This window comes from Stigmatopora argus, chromosome 6 (genome assembly GCF_051989625.1).
Source record: "Stigmatopora argus isolate UIUO_Sarg chromosome 6, RoL_Sarg_1.0, whole genome shotgun sequence".
NCBI classification, from domain to species: Eukaryota; Metazoa; Chordata; class Actinopteri; order Syngnathiformes; family Syngnathidae; genus Stigmatopora; species Stigmatopora argus.
Genome location: NC_135392.1, coordinates 8429293 through 8445895, shown reverse-complemented (window position 1 = coordinate 8445895; position 16603 = coordinate 8429293). Strand labels below are relative to the sequence as shown.

General features: G+C 39.5%; 2 protein-coding genes across 4 annotated transcripts; one reads left to right on the top strand and one right to left on the bottom strand.

Moving 5' to 3' along the window:
• Positions 1-203: 203 nt before the first annotated feature.
• On the top strand, positions 204-9504 carry srpk1b (SRSF protein kinase 1b). Of its 3 annotated transcripts, XM_077603638.1 has the most exons (16): positions 204-359; positions 855-912; positions 4082-4227; positions 4320-4428; positions 4614-4701; positions 4789-4876; positions 5435-5541; positions 5626-5791; positions 6162-6187; positions 6275-6476; positions 6630-6983; positions 7184-7278; positions 7479-7586; positions 7813-7882; positions 7999-8091; positions 8556-9504. In XM_077603638.1, the coding sequence occupies exons 1-16, from the start codon at positions 347-349 to the stop codon at positions 8735-8737; spliced, it is 1905 nt and encodes a 634-aa protein (XP_077459764.1). In that variant the 5' UTR covers positions 204-346; the 3' UTR covers positions 8738-9504. The 3 variants fall into 3 exon arrangements, with proteins under 3 accessions (XP_077459764.1, XP_077459765.1, XP_077459766.1); XM_077603639.1 differs by lacking the exons at positions 204-359; positions 855-912 and adding an exon at positions 2209-2504; XM_077603640.1 differs by lacking the exons at positions 204-359; positions 855-912 and having other exon boundaries at positions 4294-4428.
• A 568-nt stretch (positions 9505-10072) lies between these two features.
• Positions 10073-15629, bottom strand: lhfpl5a (LHFPL tetraspan subfamily member 5a). The gene is made up of 4 exons (XM_077602016.1): positions 15594-15629; positions 11378-11786; positions 10196-10438; positions 10073-10083 (listed from the first exon to the last, which is right to left on the bottom strand). Exons 1-4 carry the CDS (start codon positions 15627-15629, stop codon positions 10073-10075), a joined length of 699 nt encoding a protein of 232 aa, XP_077458142.1.
• Positions 15630-16603: the final 974 nt, after the last annotated feature.

Below are 16603 nucleotides of genomic sequence, written 5' to 3'. Positions count from 1 at the left end.
TATCTCAGTTATGATTCAGGCTGGGCATTATAAAGAATATAGTTATTTAAAGTGTTTACTTAATTTAATGCATCTCTGAGGTTAATGGAAAAAAATCATAATAGTACTACACGCTCCCTCTTAATGTATAGTGCTAATTAAATAAAATAAGATATTTAGTCAACAGCTCCGGTGCAAAAGTGCCGACAAAAGACAACGTTTGTCCCGATTGGCTTAGAGCGCACATCAGACATCTTGGGTCATACATACGATATCTATGCTTGCTGCTCCCTGCGATGGAAAAAGCTAAGTTTTAAAATTTCCCACGTTTCGTGAACATACCTCTCCCTCTGACTGATTTGGCCCAATGGAAAGTAAACGTACGTAAAACTGGTAACTTTTTTGTATCTATTTTTAATGAAAAATGATCATTGATTTCTTTTACGAATATATCGCTGGCTGGCGGGCTTTGTCACAAACCGCAGATTTTCTTGAGTAGGGTCGAAAGTAAAAGTTAGACCCTCACCATGCGCTTTCTCTTGTACGCGGCCTGTAGCTTTTATGCTAGTTGTATCCACGAGATCGCGCGCTTTAACTTTCATAATGAATTTGCTGTCATTATCTCATCTCGATCCACTAAACAAATACACATGACGACTTATGTTCAAGTGAAAGGCGTAGACATAATTGTGCGTCTCCCAATAAGTTAATTTTGTTCCAATGAACCTGGGAACATTTGCATAGTAATACATGTATTTGCTCCAAAAGTATGACCTTATAAGTTACACTTGTTTGTAGTCAGTGAAGCCACTGGTCAGCATAAAACTGTACTGTTATGATTTTAACTCATGTAGTGTTATTCTCCTTGTCTGCAGCTTTACCCGCTTTACAAGCGAGGAAAAAAAGGGCAAAGCCCCGGAAGACAGCAAAGAAGTAAGTTCACACCCCCCAAATGTCAAACCCTAAGACATTGTTGTCATTGGCCATTAATACCGCAGAAAGGGCCTGATAAAACATGTCAGATTCCTTGCTCTTTTACTTTTATTTTGCAGTGATTTATATCTGAGTTGTGCCACTTTGAGTTCTCACTTCAACCATCCATGTAGTCGACTGTATATTTGACCTTTGTGTCATTGGCTACATTGTCACATAAACAGGTATTTGCATGCAATGGAACATTGGTTGGGTGTAGTCTGCGTGCTTTGAATATACCTGTTCTATTGGAACGTTTTTCTTTGTTAGGGATCGTATTGGACTAGCTTGTTGTTCCAAATGAATTACTGCAGCTTCAGAGTAAATCGCCTCTCGCAATCGTTGCATCTGTGTTCTGCAGCACTAATAAGTGGCTAAAAGTAATGAGCCACTAATTTTGGTTGAGCATCCATTTACTAGTATAATGTATTTCCCAGACTGCATTTTTCTGTCGTTGCGGCTTTGGTAGACATAGCCGGTGGTTTGAAAGCTCAAAAGAAAAATGGGAGTATTGTTGAAGTCTGAAGACATGATAACTTATGCATCGACTTCTAGCATGCTTACTTTTTGCATTTCTGTTAAAGGAATGTATGTTATGCATTTATCAGGAGATTGAACGACAGACCTTTCCAATGTTATTGGCATCGTTTTTCATCTTTCACCGCCTCCTTGTTTTCTCAACTGCAGTTTGTTACATAATCAGTCTTGCCTTTATCTTGAGGTTTGCTCCAGTGCTTTGTCCATTCTGTCCTCACTCTGCATGTTAACTCCTGCCATTTTTTCCCATCAAGGAAAACAATAAAAATGATTGGAGAGAATGGAGGAAAATATCTAATCTGATGAACGGGGATTTAAATGGGTGATCAAGATGTGAAACCTGGAGTTATTTGCCAAATCTTGGACCATCATGCTCTACACAATGTCAACCCTAATGCGACCCTAGTGAGGATAAAGCGGTTCAGAAAACGAATGAATATTTGGAGATTACTATTTTGGTACATTTATGAAATCTTCACAAAAATCTCCAAGTTTTTCTACCACTTATCCCGCTTATAATATAATAGGATGATTTGTTTGATGCCAGAAGTTTGGTTTGAATCTTCTTTGATACAATTCCGATTCCATAGAAGAGGAGGTTGATTCGGTCCCTCACCTGCATTGCAGTGCTGAGCTGTGTTGCCCAATCATCTCTCAGCTGCTCATGCAGAGGGTGGGGCCAGAGGCTGACAGCAGCCAAGGAGACTTCTCGGTCAGAGAATGGTAGAGGGAGAGAACTAGAGCAATGTAGAGGGTGGAAAAGCGGGCGAGTGTGCGCTGATGCCCTGAATGCCAGCACTAGTCTTTCTTTTCTCAGCTCTCTTTCGCTTCTATTACACAACCGATCACCCTTCTCATTTCAATTCTGCTATCCATTCTATAGCATTGATTTAATTTTTTTAATCCTCCACTCTTTGGTGATGGAGTGAGAGTCTCTTTTGAACACCTGCCCTTTTCCTCCACTGTCCTGTCCTCTTGTCTGCAACACATCCCATGGGGATCCGTGCATCCTGCAGGTAAGCAGGCGGACATGACAACCATTTTGCTTGATTTTCTCAAATGCTGTCCACATGTTGAATATTACTTGTTTGAGAACCATATCTTCATTTTCTCTTTTGACCTCAGCCATTTATTTATGTTGTTTGAATTCTGTCAGTGTGTGTGTGTGCACGTGTGCGTGTGTGTATGAGCACCAGTAACGCACATGTAGAAATTAAATTTGTCATCTTGCAGTTTCTTCTTTGCCTTAAACTTAAGTCTTACAGTCCTAAATGTAGTCATCCTTGTCAATTAAAGAATGATCTAAAAATATTTTTTCATAATTAGTGATGTTTTCTGTGATATGTTAATTTTTGGTGTGCCATCGGCCATGTTCATTTGTATTTTGTGCTGAGCTCTGCAAATAAGAAGCTGTGCCTACATGCTGGAGAAACAAAGAATTTAACCTAAAGGCAGCTGGATAAAGTTTACAACCTACATGTTATTTTAATAAGCGGGATAAGTGTAGGTTATTTCATTGCCTCTCTGTTTTCTTCCAGTCGCCTTCATCTTTAAGGCTGGACGGAGAGTACAGCACCCACTTCAATTTTCATTTAAAATGATCACGACCTTAATTTTGGACGCACATTCTCTTTCTACCTGAAAGTGCATGGAATAGATTCAATTTCTACATTGTAAAGTCTTGGTTTTGATGAATTGAATAATGAGAGTTTGGTTTGTTCCTAATAGTCATAATATTTTCTACTTTCTAATGCTGATGACTTTTTCACACTCTTGTTTCACCCTTAGCAATGCACAAGATCATTTTTAGTCTGGATTCCAATTTGACCCATGTCCAAATGTATTTATTTCTACTTTGTTGTGTTTTGATATTTTTAGACAATAATTAAGTTGCTTTGAGCAGTCTAGTTTATAAAAATGAAATTGACTACGTTCACATTTGCACATCACAACACGAGAATTTGCATCCCCATGGGCTGTTCAGCAAAACAGTTAATGATTAATGATATTAGGTCTTGGTTGAAAGATTCTCATGTTATATTTGTGGTCACTCATTTTTACAGACCCTCTGCCCTTTGATTGACCGTGTTTGTGCTTTTGTTTTACTGTCATGGTTTTAATGAAATTATGATTCTCAAACAGGATTGTTTACAAGTTGGGGCCTTTACCTTTGAGCCAGTACTGTGTAGTAGTTCACTTGGCCTATTATGATTACAAATAGGCATTTTTTTTTTAAAAAGGAGCAAAGTATTGCAAAGATGTGCTTGCTAATTAGGGGGTAGCTTGAGGGGGAAACTGTGCCGACCCCAGTTTAGTGCTGCCATTTCTAATATTAGTAGCTATTTTAGTAACGACTGAGGCAAAAACTTTGGATTCCCAAATGATGAGAGGACAATTTGGGAATACAAGCAAATTTTTAGATGCCCATTCGGTGTAATTTTTTATTTGCAATTGAGCATTTTGTGTGTATGGTAGCAAAAACGTGGAAAATTGTGCTTCAGGCGTGACCACATATCCTGACTTTATCTCCAATATTCCATTTTTCTTTGTCTATGCACTCGGACTCAACCTCCTTATGTCTCTTAACCTTCAGACCAGAACCTCAGAGCTGTGGTGGCAGTGCCAAGCCAAGTAAGGCAGACCTGTCTATTCCCGATCAGGATCAGGATCAGGATGAGGAAAAGGAGATCCTGGGCTCTGACGATGATGAGCAAGAAGACCCCAGTGACTACTGCAAGGGTACAAAATTCAGTCTGTTAACCATAGAAAAAAATTTACATTTTGAAAGAATACTCACAATTCTAGGACATGCATGATCATTGTTCGGTCAGGAGGATATCACCATGTGAAGATTGGGGATCTTTTCAATGGGAGATACCATGTGATCCGTAAGCTTGGCTGGGGGCACTTTTCCACCGTGTGGCTGGCCTGGGACATCCAGTAAGTTGTCATGTGACTGCATTGATAAATTAGATGTCACATGGAATAAATCTTTGACTGCTGTTCTTAGGTTACGTGTAAAGAATAACACATAACACAAATAAATGCTGGGTATACATGCCCTACATTGGATTTTGATGGTCACAAAAATTCCTGCTATGTATTTTAGTATCTGTACCTTTCAGGGAGAAGCGCTTCGTAGCCATGAAGGTTGTGAAAAGTGCTGAACATTACACAGAAACGGCTTTGGATGAGATCAAGCTACTCAAATCAGTAATATGGACAATTTTCTTGTTTTTTTTATTTGCTTTGATTCTGGCAATTCTTTCCTCATACTTGTGGCTGTGCCTTTTTTTCCAGGTACGAAACAGTGACCCTGATGATCCTAACAGGGAGAGAGTGGTGCAGCTTCTAGATGACTTCAAAATTTCTGGCGTGAATGGCACTCGTATCTTTTACTATAAATTTGGCTAATGTGACCTTGACCTTCAAGTCAAATCATCTTTATTTTTACTGCTTATATCATAACAAATTTCCCAAAAGGTTACAGGGCCCACAGTTGATAAATATTTATGACATCCACTGATCTGAAACTGCAAAAGAGCAAGGAAAACAAGTTGGATGTTCTTCCGTCTGTATGGGATATAGAGTTAAATATAAAAAAGACTGTCTCTGCCATTACCAGAGTTTATTTCGAATTGTATTCATTTTATTAATTTTGTTTTAAATTCACATTTTATTAATTTACTGTCAAATTTTATTCATAAAAATACATAAATGCCATATAATAATGTATGCATAGCTATGGTTGAGACCTGCCATCCACATGCTTTCATTTCCCATTTTGGGTCATGTAGGCCACATTTGACACAAAATGGGATATGTGGTCGCCAGGTATTGATGGGGTTAGGTTTATAAAAACAATTATGTCCAGAAATAGTCACTTGACCTATATAGGGTTCGACAAATCTTGCATTCTCTTCTTCCTTGACTTGCATGACACCAGATGTATGTATGGTGTTTGAGGTGTTGGGCTACCATCTACTAAAATGGATCATGAAATCAAATTATCAAGGCCTGCCTTTGCCTTGTGTTAAAAGCATCATTAGACAGGTACAGTAGCAGACAAAAAAACAACAACTTGATTTTCTTTGTGTTTTTTTGTGCTAATGGTGCTCCACCTTTCCTTTTATCCAGGTCCTTCAGGGTTTAGACTACCTCCATACAAAATGTAAAATTATCCACACAGACATCAAACCAGAAAACATTCTTTTGACCGCCAATGAGGCTTATGTCAAGAAAATGGCTGTCGAAGCGACGCACTGGCAAAAGTCCGGTGTGGCACCACCATCTGGTTCTGCAGGTCAGACTTCAATTTCCTCCTATGAATAGTTTCCTTTGTTTGATCAACAATTTCCTTTTAAATTGTTTTACTTTCCAGTTACAACTAACTTCCCTCTATTCTTCAATCAGTGTTACTTAGCAGAAGTGAAAATATTTATTAATAGATTCAATTTAAAGCCTACTAAAATTGCAAATTGGCGCTGGTAGCTATGAGTCACACAGTTGACTGTCAATGTGTAAATGAGTACCTTGGCTTGAGGAGTGGGAGACTGCCTCTGCACGAGTCTGTTAATACATGCCGGCGTGAGTCAGTGCCCACAGAGGTGATGGATGCACCGCTCATGTCCTTTCTATTAATGTAAGCCCCCCCATTTTCTTTCTTCCCACAGTGAGTACAGCGCCACAACCAGAGCAGGTATTTTCTTCATGTTCTTAAAAAAATGAATATCTTGGATGCCTAGTTAAAAGAGGGGGTGCTTATTCTTTTATTCTGTCTTCCAAGGTGAGAAAAATGTCCAAAAACAAAAAGAAGAAAATCAAGAAAAAGCAAAAGAAGCAGGCAGCACAGCTAGAAATAGGAGGAATAACCGACAAAGAAGCAGAAGAGAGAGAGGAGGACACGACGGAAATGGCATCGGACATTTCCTCTGCTTCTGTTTCTGTGATGACCACGTTGCAAAATGAAACAAAGCACTCTATCACAGGTGAGTAACCAAACTGCAAACTGATCAGAAACGTAGATATTCATTGTACGGAATTCACATGATCTTATTTGCAAAGGCAGACATTTTGCAAAGCAGTTCTTAAATTGTTCTTGATGAACATAATGAAGTGGCTGTTGATTTAATTTGCTACAGAGTCCCCTGCCATCAAGCTTTCCCAGCAGATGTCCGAGCCGACTGCACTCGCAGAGGGTGCCGTCAAAGAAGAAAGCTGCATGGAGATGAACTGCAACGGCCACACATCTTTGCCTGTGAGCCAAGCGAGCCGGGAAAGTCAAAGTGGGACCAAGCTGTCAGCGGAAGAGCTTGAGGACCAACAGAATGCCAACCAAGTAGATGATAAAACAGAGACTCTCGACACAGTATGTCACAAACCTGACCTTAAGAGTTCTAATGGTCCATCTGAGTACCCTGAGGATCAGTCACAGCAGAAAGCCAAGACAAAGGAGGAGGAGGAGATGGACACTCAAGTGGAAAACAAAACGCGAGGTGAAGATGACAAAAACAGCCAAAACAGTTAGTTGCTGTATGTGATTTCTAAAACTCTCAATGAAACAAAAACATTTCATTCTTATAAAACGCCTGGCTATTGTTACTCTAAAGTTTTGCTGTCTCTGATTAGTCTCCCCTGTTGGTTTGTGTTGTTTTCTTGCTCATTCTACCCACTTTTTTCATTTGTCTTTCAACAGATTGGGCTACTGACTTGTTGGTAAACCCCTTGGATCCTCTGAATGCTGACAAGTTGCAGGTTAAGATTGCAGACCTTGGAAACGCCTGTTGGTTGGTGAGTGTTAAAACACTGTACTGTTGTATCTGAATACTACTACAATTAAACGTTTGGCTTGCCCCGCGAGTGGTCGCCACAGGGAATCAACGTTGTCAACTTCATCCTGTCTTTTGCATCATTCTGCCCTATACGAGCCACTTTCATGTCATTTATCATAAATATGTCCTCTGTGAAAAATCTATTTCTGCCTTTCGCAGCACAAGCATTTTACAGACGACATCCAGACTCGCCAGTATCGTTCACTCGAGGTTTTGATAGGATCTGGCTACAGCACACCGGCGGACATTTGGAGCACAGCCTGCATGGTAACTCAAACAAACGCAAACACACGGGATGACTTTACAAACAGAAAAATACCATCTAAAGGGGCACATTATTCTATACCCTATAGTAGTTCTCAGTTACCGTAGGCAAGCAGGCATGTTGTGTCTCAGTATAACTTTGAACCCTTGTCAATATGCACAAACAGCTTATGACATGAGATCGAATTTTGGGCTAACATTTAAATGTTGTCATGGTTTTCCTTTTTAGGCCTTCGAACTGGCAACGGGAGACTATTTGTTTGAGCCCCACTCAGGAGAAGACTATTCCAAAGATGAAGGTTTTTATTTTCTGCTCTTAATAATGATTATTAATAACGCTAGACGTGTAACACCTTAAAAGAGGACAACATTTAGTATGACTTTGATGACCTGTGTATCACGTGTCTACCTGCAGATCACATAGCTCTGATCATTGAGCTACTTGGGAAAGTTCCACGTAAACTCATCAGGGCAGGCAAATACTCCAAGGTGTTTTTCACCAAGAAAGGTAAACAAACGCACACACACACACTCACATTAGAGCTAAGATCGGGCCTAAAAATGTCAGCCGGACTCAACAAGGCCCGACGGTTTAGGAGCCCGACCCGAACCCGCCAAATTTGCAGGCCCGAGCCCGAAGCAAACCTGAAATTTCATATTTTATTTGTGAGGACTCGGGTCTCCCGAGTCGGGAGGAGGAGTTGTGATAAATGATAACAGATTAAAACCTTCTGTAACGAAATCTAAGTTAAACAAGAATGTATAAGAGCATGCTATGGCTCTGCGGCTCCGCCTCCATTTGCAATGACATTACAGCGCCTTCTGTTTTATCCAAATTATTATTATTTTTTTAATCTTATCACCACCAATATGTTGTGGTACATTTTAAGTGAAAGTCAGATGCTCCACAAAAAAATTACTTATTTAGATTCAAAGTTGTTTTCCTACTTTTGAAATTTCGTTTTACTGTAGGTGACCTGCGACAGATTACCAAGCTGAAGCCATGGGGCATGTTTGACGTGTTGATGGAAAAGTACGAGTGGTCCAAGGAAGAGGCTCACACCTTCAGCAGCTTCCTGCAGCCCATGTTGGACCTGGTCCCTGAAAGAAGGGCTACAGCTGCTCAATGCCTCTCACATGCGTGGTTGGTATGAGGAGCGGCCTATTGAGTCTTAACTGCTGCACGTGATTGTAAAAGATATACTATAAATATACATACACTCACACAGGATACGTGTGAATATTCTAGGCCTAAAATTGAAAACACTTCCCGGCAGAATAATGTGACTGCACATGGCCTTCAGATGCTACATGTTACCCACCAGCTAGGAAGCAGTCCGAATCACCTTTGCTTTCTTTCAGTTATTTAGGTAATATTGGAAAATAAGATCACTAATTTGTTCAAACCCCTAATAGGCCAAAAATGTGCAGTCCTGTTTACATTTGCATTAAGAGTGCCATCTTTTTATAGACTAACTTGTTAAAAGCCATCCAAATAAACCAATTCAATACATGCATTTTTGCTGACTGCCATTGAAATGACTAGAAAAGCCTTCTTGTCCCAGCTATGTAGGCTTAAGCATTTCTACATTTGTACACAATTTGAAGATGGAAGAGGATTAGATTTTGTACATTTTTGCTATTGATATTCTTGTTTTCAGCTTGGCACAATGCAGTTACTACTTCTACCATTGCATTCATATTAAATAATACACTAGATTTTTAGTAACCACAGACGACGACCCTGCCTTCCGTAGCACAAGCAGTCTGCTGGATTTATTTTTTTTCTAACTGCATGACAATGAGCTTGACTCAAATATTGTACATCAAACCCACTCCACTTGACTCAATAACTTGGCCAATACTGTAGTTTCTCTGTCATGTCTCTTTAGCTGAAGAATAAAACAATATTAATGTGTAATTTGTGTTTTTGTCTTAATACTGGCACACGCAAAGCACTTCTAATAATGGAGATGCTGTTTTTGGTATAGTTTTAATCATACTGCATTTCATGGAGTAACTGCCAGTTGTTACAGCACTCTAAATAGAATAAATGATATGTTAATTGATTTGTATTTTCATCATCTTTGGATTCGCAGTCACCGTCTTTTTCCAGTTTTTTTTATTTTTTATTATTATTTTTTTAATATAAACCTCTTGTTGCTGTCTTGGACCTTGGTGATGCTGTACTGATACCTCTGCCGTTTATTGTCTTATGATAGAATCACTTTATGTTCCTTGACAAACTGACAATATAAAAGTAGGTGGATGCATATGTTTAATATCTTACAATGAAGTTATCCAATACATGCGCACATGCACACACACACACACACACAAAGGAAGCAAACTTTAGCGTACACAAAGAAAGCAAACTTCACGCTTTTCCTCAAATAAGATTTAGTTTAGAGCAAATGGTTCAATTAAGACAAGGTCCACTTTTACACACTCAACTTGTGCAAGTCTTGCTTCTGCATTCTTTTGTAGGCTCATGCGTTATCTGTAATGGAGACAGAAACAGAAGCTTGTCACAACGGGTCAAGATAAACTTCATCCTCATTTAGTTTTTCCCTTTGATTCAGGTTATGACGTCCAATCCCATGCTCCCTTACTGGTACCTTTCTCCTCCACTTGGAAGTCCTCGGGCAGCAGGTTGTCCTGCCTGTTGCCCAGGCTGAATGCCAAGAAAGCCAGGATGAGTGAGTCCATGATGCTGATGATAGCAAGGATGTAGGCCCAGCGCACCGTGCAGTTGCCCAGGGTGTATTTGTCGGTCCGCTGGCCACACATTCGCTTCACCTCCTCCGAGTCCCAGCCGTCAGGGTAAATCATGCAGCCGATCACCATGCAACCGCCTGACATGGAGAAGGGGGGAAAAAGAGAAGAGGGCAATGAGCCTGAGGTTAGTCATGGCCTGCAGAATTGAGCGGATCCTATCAGGTGTGCTGCATCTTCCACATTTGTCATCCATCTATACATTTTGAAGCGTGTTAGTCCTCATGCCGGTCATGGGTGAGCATATGGAAGGGCACTGATGACCAAGTTACAACAATAGACAGATTTGGATTGTTAAATTCACCTACAAGTATATTTTGAAGAATCTAAGATGAATCCACAGTACCAATATCCACTTAATAATAAAAAGAAAACGTTTTACAATTTTGTATTACTATTATGTGACAAAATGAAAGGTGACTTTGCAGCCATGCTCTTTTCATTATATTTCAAAACAAAAAAAATCATTTTAAGTCTGGAATCCTAAAATTACTATGAAATATTTTATAATTTATAGATTGGTTTAACAAGGCTATAAATTTTAACACTACTATGCACACAAAGGATAAGCGGTTCAGAAAAAGAATGAATGAATGAATGAATTATTTGTGTGCACTTTATGATGAAGCTTTAAATTTCATTCTACTTGTATTATGACTAAAGGCATTCATTTCAATCCTGCGATGTATGGGTGGGGGTGTTTTGAAAAGAATACTTTTAAAACAATGCACTTTGCAAACAACTACATGTTTCAATTTTGTCATAGTGGTACAATGAAGGCATTCTAAAACAACAATTAACATTTATTCACTTCATTATGCACAGATACTGTAATAGCCAGTGCAAGAATTGTGTTATAGGTTAGATTCAGCATTCATTTATATGTGAACAATATTCGACCCTACTAAAACCTCACTATTGATTATATTTCAGTCAATTTATTGTATTGAATGCCATTGAAAGTAATGTGTTGTGACCTAATGTCTGTTTGTCCCCAAATTGTGTGCTTGCTCACTGACTGGAGGCCAGCTGCATCCAGGCGCAGATCTTGTAGACGCTGCCCGCGTTGCAAAAGAAGAAGAGGCTGAAGCAAACGATGCTGCCCACCACCAGCAGAGTGGAAATGCCCACGAAGAACATGGCCGTCTTGAAGGCCCCGGACGGGATGGAGCCAAAGTCCAGGGCGCTTCCTTTGCAGGTGAGCTCCGAGGTGAGCGCGTTGCCGATGCAGTAGTGGAAGAGGCCAAAGTAACCCGCCTGGGGCGTGTTGACGCTGTCGCCAATCCAGTAGGGCTGGATGAACACGACCACTGTGATGACCGCAAAGGTGATGGTGAACACGGTCCACAGAACGCCCACGGCACGGGCATTTCGAACGTAGTTGGTGTGGTAGATCTTGGCAGCCTCCTGAGCAGGTAACATGGTGGACTGTGGTTCCAAGTTGACAGGACCCCAAAGACAGCTTTATGGCCGAGAACATGTTTAGAGGAGCGCTCGGCCTCGGTATAAAGGACCCATTTGTGTGGCTCATGCATGATTGATGGTAAAGTGATGCGGTCAGGCTCAGCGGATACTTTCACTCGTGTGGTATCATGTTCATTCACTTTTTAACTCTGTGGCCACCATCGATGGAAGAGTTGAAAAGGATTTGAGATCTAACATCATCAAATGCGAGTTGAGTTGAAACGTGACAATTCACATCAAGTCCTCCAAGTTGTATTTATTCAACTATTTTAAATAAGCATATTTAGTTTTTACTGCATTTTCTTTAACTAAATAACTGGCCAGAACAATAACACAAAAAAAGGTTCTTAATATCCATCCATCCATTTTCATCACTGCTTCGCCTTCGACCCTCCTTGTCAGGGTTGCGGGGTGCTGGAGCCTATCCCAGCCAGTCAGTTGTAGAACACAGACTATGAACATGTAGATTTATTTAGATCATAAATAAATACGGGAATGAATAAAGTTTAATCTAATCTAATGTAATTATAGTTCTAGAAAATTTTGTCATAAATTCATATTTTTCTTTTGAACACTGGATGGCAGCACATAACTATAAAGACGGCTCTAGGTTTGTATTAATTTACTGTAATATGTAATCATGACTTTAAACCAAAAACAACAGGAAAAATACATTTTATACACTTTAGCCATGTTGAGTAACATATTTTGTTCATGTTGAGTAGGGAAACAGTTGGAAGTGGCTATGACATGCATATACTGAAGCTATTGTTTAATATTAACCGTTTTATGGTTCTTCTGCTGATCTAAATAATGCAAATTTATTATGATACTGCATTGAAGAAGCTGTTCTAATGCATACTAATAATTATATTTGACCTCCAAGCAACCCCCAAAACCTAATCAGCCAATTCTCCCATACAACAAACTTCATGGATGGATGAATAATGTTATGTGAGGCTGATTTTTCCCTGGGAAGTGACACACAATATTTACGCACCTCTAGTTTGTTGCTTACTGTATAAAGATTTATATTTTTTGTTACACTCGACCCTTCAGTGAAGTGTATCAAATTGATGTATGACTGTGCATAGGGCATGCTCCGACGTGTCGATGCACTTAGCGTTATTAAGTGATGCTTCCCACCAGGGTGAGGGGGAGGCTGTTTATAATCAAGTTATTGTTGTTGTTTTTTTTCTGGAGCAGTAATCCAATTTATTTATAGAGAATAGGGTAAGGGTTTATGTGAGTGTGAGTTGTTTGCAAATGAAAACAAGCCTGGGATTTGATGATTTCTTTGCTTACGTTACTGTTTTATGTTGCAGTGTGGAAGCTCAGTAATCACTAGAACTATATTGGTCCTTAAAAGGGAAAAGATCCAACATTTAAAGATGTATTTTTCAACATTGCTGACAGTGGTAGATGAAGAATGCATGACCGTCTACCCATAAAAATTGTTGCTTGCATACTTGCGGGGACCACAGAAGAGGAGTAAATATAGAAGAATCCAAGACCACATAGAATAAGTTGGTGATTCCCACCAAATGTGAATAAGCCACAAAATGTTTCTAAAATAATGCAGATTTCCAGGGATCATGTCTAAATGAGTAACACCGTAGTGGAAAGGGGTAAAGTTAATGTTCACCCAACAAAATGTCAGTGAACAGTATGCATGATTGCACTGAAGGGGCCTATCATTTCCTTTTATCAAGATGTTTGAGACATTCTGTTAGATGAGTTTGGGGATGGGATGCGCTACTGTAATTTTCATAGTAGCGACCACACTGGCATGGTTGGGTGAGTTTAGACTTGAGTAGAACACTCAAAGCGGCTGCAGCATGGGAGGGGCTTTTCAATTTTCCCACCTGAAGACCAAATGGGCAAACAAGTAGGAGGACCCATTAAAATTATTAATAATAAAATTAATAGTAATTAAAAAAGAGCATGCAAACTCCAAATTCTCAAGAGTAATAGGGATCATTCGTGGAGTTATACTACTATGATTTACTGTACTATATCTACTATGCAAAAATATGCTGACAATGTGTTTTAACTTAACCAAGGAAAACCCAGAATAAATCATGTAATAACACTCATGTGATCTTGTGAAATCAGTTCTTTACTTAGTCTGTAACATATCCTGCCAATTTGTTTCCTTTCCAGTTGGTTTGGACATAGAAAATAGAGCAAAATGTGCAGTGGTCCCAATTAAACATCCAAGCCATGCAAATAGTATTATCACAGCATACCATGCACTGCCATAAAAAATCCTGCCCAGTACTGAAAAGCCTCACAAAGAATGCTGCAGTGTAATAATGTGGATGCAATTTCCTTTTTGTCAACATAAATCAGTTTGGTCACAATGAATCCAGATTTTTTTTCTTCTTCAAGCAACAAAAACGATAGTATACAGCAGGAACGTCTTTTTGGACACATCTCACATGATAAATAAAGCACAGATATGTCACCCGTGTCCCTGAAATATAGTTTAATCCACTGGTAGCGACATCACTCAACATAGTCGCAATTGCTTAAATTCAATGACGTCATGACATCGGTTCAAACATGATATTATGATGTCATAACTGTGCTGCTATATTGACTGCAGATTCTGACCCATTTTGTTAATAAAATAAAAGCAGATTACAACTAATGCTACCCCCGGAAACAAAACCAATCTTTCAAGCCACATCGTGTAAAAAAAAAAAAAAAAAAAAAATGACTGTAGGAGTCAAAGATATGCATCATGCACCATCCCAGCCTGCCAGCTAATTCCTGTGGCCTAGGCTAAAAGCTCATCTGATACAATAATTCCCTTTTCCAGGTAAACAATTTTATTTTTAAACAAAGCACATGTTTGTTTGGTAATATTACTCAATATGTTTTTTGTCTAAATCAAAGAAACAAAAACAAAACAAAACAGAATAACTTGCACTCAAACATGAAACCATTAGGTTGTGCATATTGCTACTTGTCCCATCTTTTTTGAGGATTATTGAAGCCATTAAATGTATAATTAACACATTTTTTTCTTAAAATGACACACTTTCATTCAATCCTTGGAGCTGCTGTCTGTTCTTGTTTAAATCAAACATTAAAATCTAACAATTTCACAATATTGCATTTGGATTGTATTCACAATTTCAAGAGCGTCCCAAATTTTCTTGAAGCCAGTTTCTGTGTGGGTGTGTGCCAGTGATATAGTTTTAGGACTTAGCTAAAATGGAAAATGTATGCAGAAAAAGAGAAAATCAGACAAAGTCAATCTTTTTGGGCTTTTCATTTCTCTTTCAATCCCTTTTGGATGTATCTGGTGTGTCAACACAAAGAGACTTTTCTACCGGCTCAGCATCTCCTCCTGCATGGCTGCTTTAGAGAGCATTTCCATAGAAACGATGTGCAGAATGCCCTTAGAGAAAGAAGGCAGGACGATGGATGGGATATCACAATTTGAGCACAAAATTGCATCCGTTAAATCCATCTGTCAGTCAGTATTTACGTCTTATGAAACCAGTAATAACCTAGGTTTGGCATCATTTGAAGATATTTTTTTAAGCATTTGTTGTATCCACCAGATACAATGAAGTGACACAATGTTTACCTATAAATCTTGCAATTGTCACATGGTCACTTGATTGTATAACCATTGCAATTTTCAGCCCATGATTGGATAAGGTTGAACCCTGTCTCTTACCCCAAATCAGCACCTTACATAGTGAGGACTAACATTATAGAGAAGGGAAGGCCACTTTAGTACAAGCTTGTAGCTACAGCTGTGGAGGCTTTTGACCTCTCCGTCTGTGTCATGTGACACAGATGGATTCTATTAGGCTTTTGTGAAGAAGACTGAGGGACTTGCCAAGAGTTTTCAGCAGACCTTCAGCGAACAACTACTCTTTGTTGATTTGTATCCTCCTATTGAACACACATATACAGATATGCACACTCCCGCACAAACAAATGCACACTTCTAAAAAATGGGGTCGCAAGTCAGTCAATGAGTGAGACTCCCGAGGCCAACGCGACCATTATGATCGGCCCCCCAGCCTTTCAAGCAGCCGTCGTACATTTGCAACCTAGCAGGAAACATCCGAGGCCGGGCAGATATAGAGCAAAGTGGGGGTCAGTTTGTGCCCTGTGGCAACGGAGCTGAAATGTTCATTCATAGATTGTGTTCATTTCCCAGTGCTGATAGCCTACCCAATATCCCAGGGTGCTTGCGCAAAATCTTTTTGGTTTGGTTTCTTACAATTACCATGAAGGGGATGGGATGTTAACTCAGAGCTCTTTGTTTCATTTAAAGAGCTACGTTCTATGTTCTATATCAGCAACTGTTTGGCTGGGATAAAAGGCAATTGGTTACCAATGACTTAGTTCATGCATCCAACAGACTTAGACATTTTTTGTCAGATTTGAGAGATCTGAGTCAATACAAGTGCTGCTTTGAGAATTCTGCTTTTTAAACCAACAACATTGGACATTGTGCAACTACATTATAAATCAATGGAGGGCAAATTGTGGTCTGAGCAATTGCAATCAGTTCAAGATATACCTCGCCTCGCATTTGTTCATCATGAAGTGTTCCACAAAAATCTAGTGAGAGCACGGTTTATTACACAAAGCTTTAACAGGAGGCATCACGTTGCCAAGCTGTGGTGATGAGGACTTGGCATGCTGGTTGCCAATGACACACACAGACACACACACAAACACAAACACACAACTCTAAAAATCATAAGCGGCTCCACTCTAACACACCATCAAGCATGCACACACTTCCA

Coding starts and splice junctions, on each gene's coding strand:
- srpk1b (XM_077603638.1), top strand. Junction 5,542..5,625: donor TTAAAAGCATCATTAGACAG/GTACAGTAGCAG, acceptor CCTTTTATCCAG/GTCCTTCAGGGTTTAGACTA. Junction 6,188..6,274: donor CAGCGCCACAACCAGAGCAG/GTATTTTCTTCA, acceptor CTGTCTTCCAAG/GTGAGAAAAATGTCCAAAAA.
- lhfpl5a (XM_077602016.1), bottom strand. CDS start 15,629: ATGACACAGACGGAGAGGTCAAAAGCCTCCACAGCT. Junction 11,787..15,593: donor GGTCAAAAGCCTCCACAGCT/GTAGCTACAAGC, acceptor TTGGAACCACAG/TCCACCATGTTACCTGCTCA. Junction 10,439..11,377: donor CTGGATGCAGCTGGCCTCCA/GTCAGTGAGCAA, acceptor TCTCCATGTCAG/GCGGTTGCATGGTGATCGGC.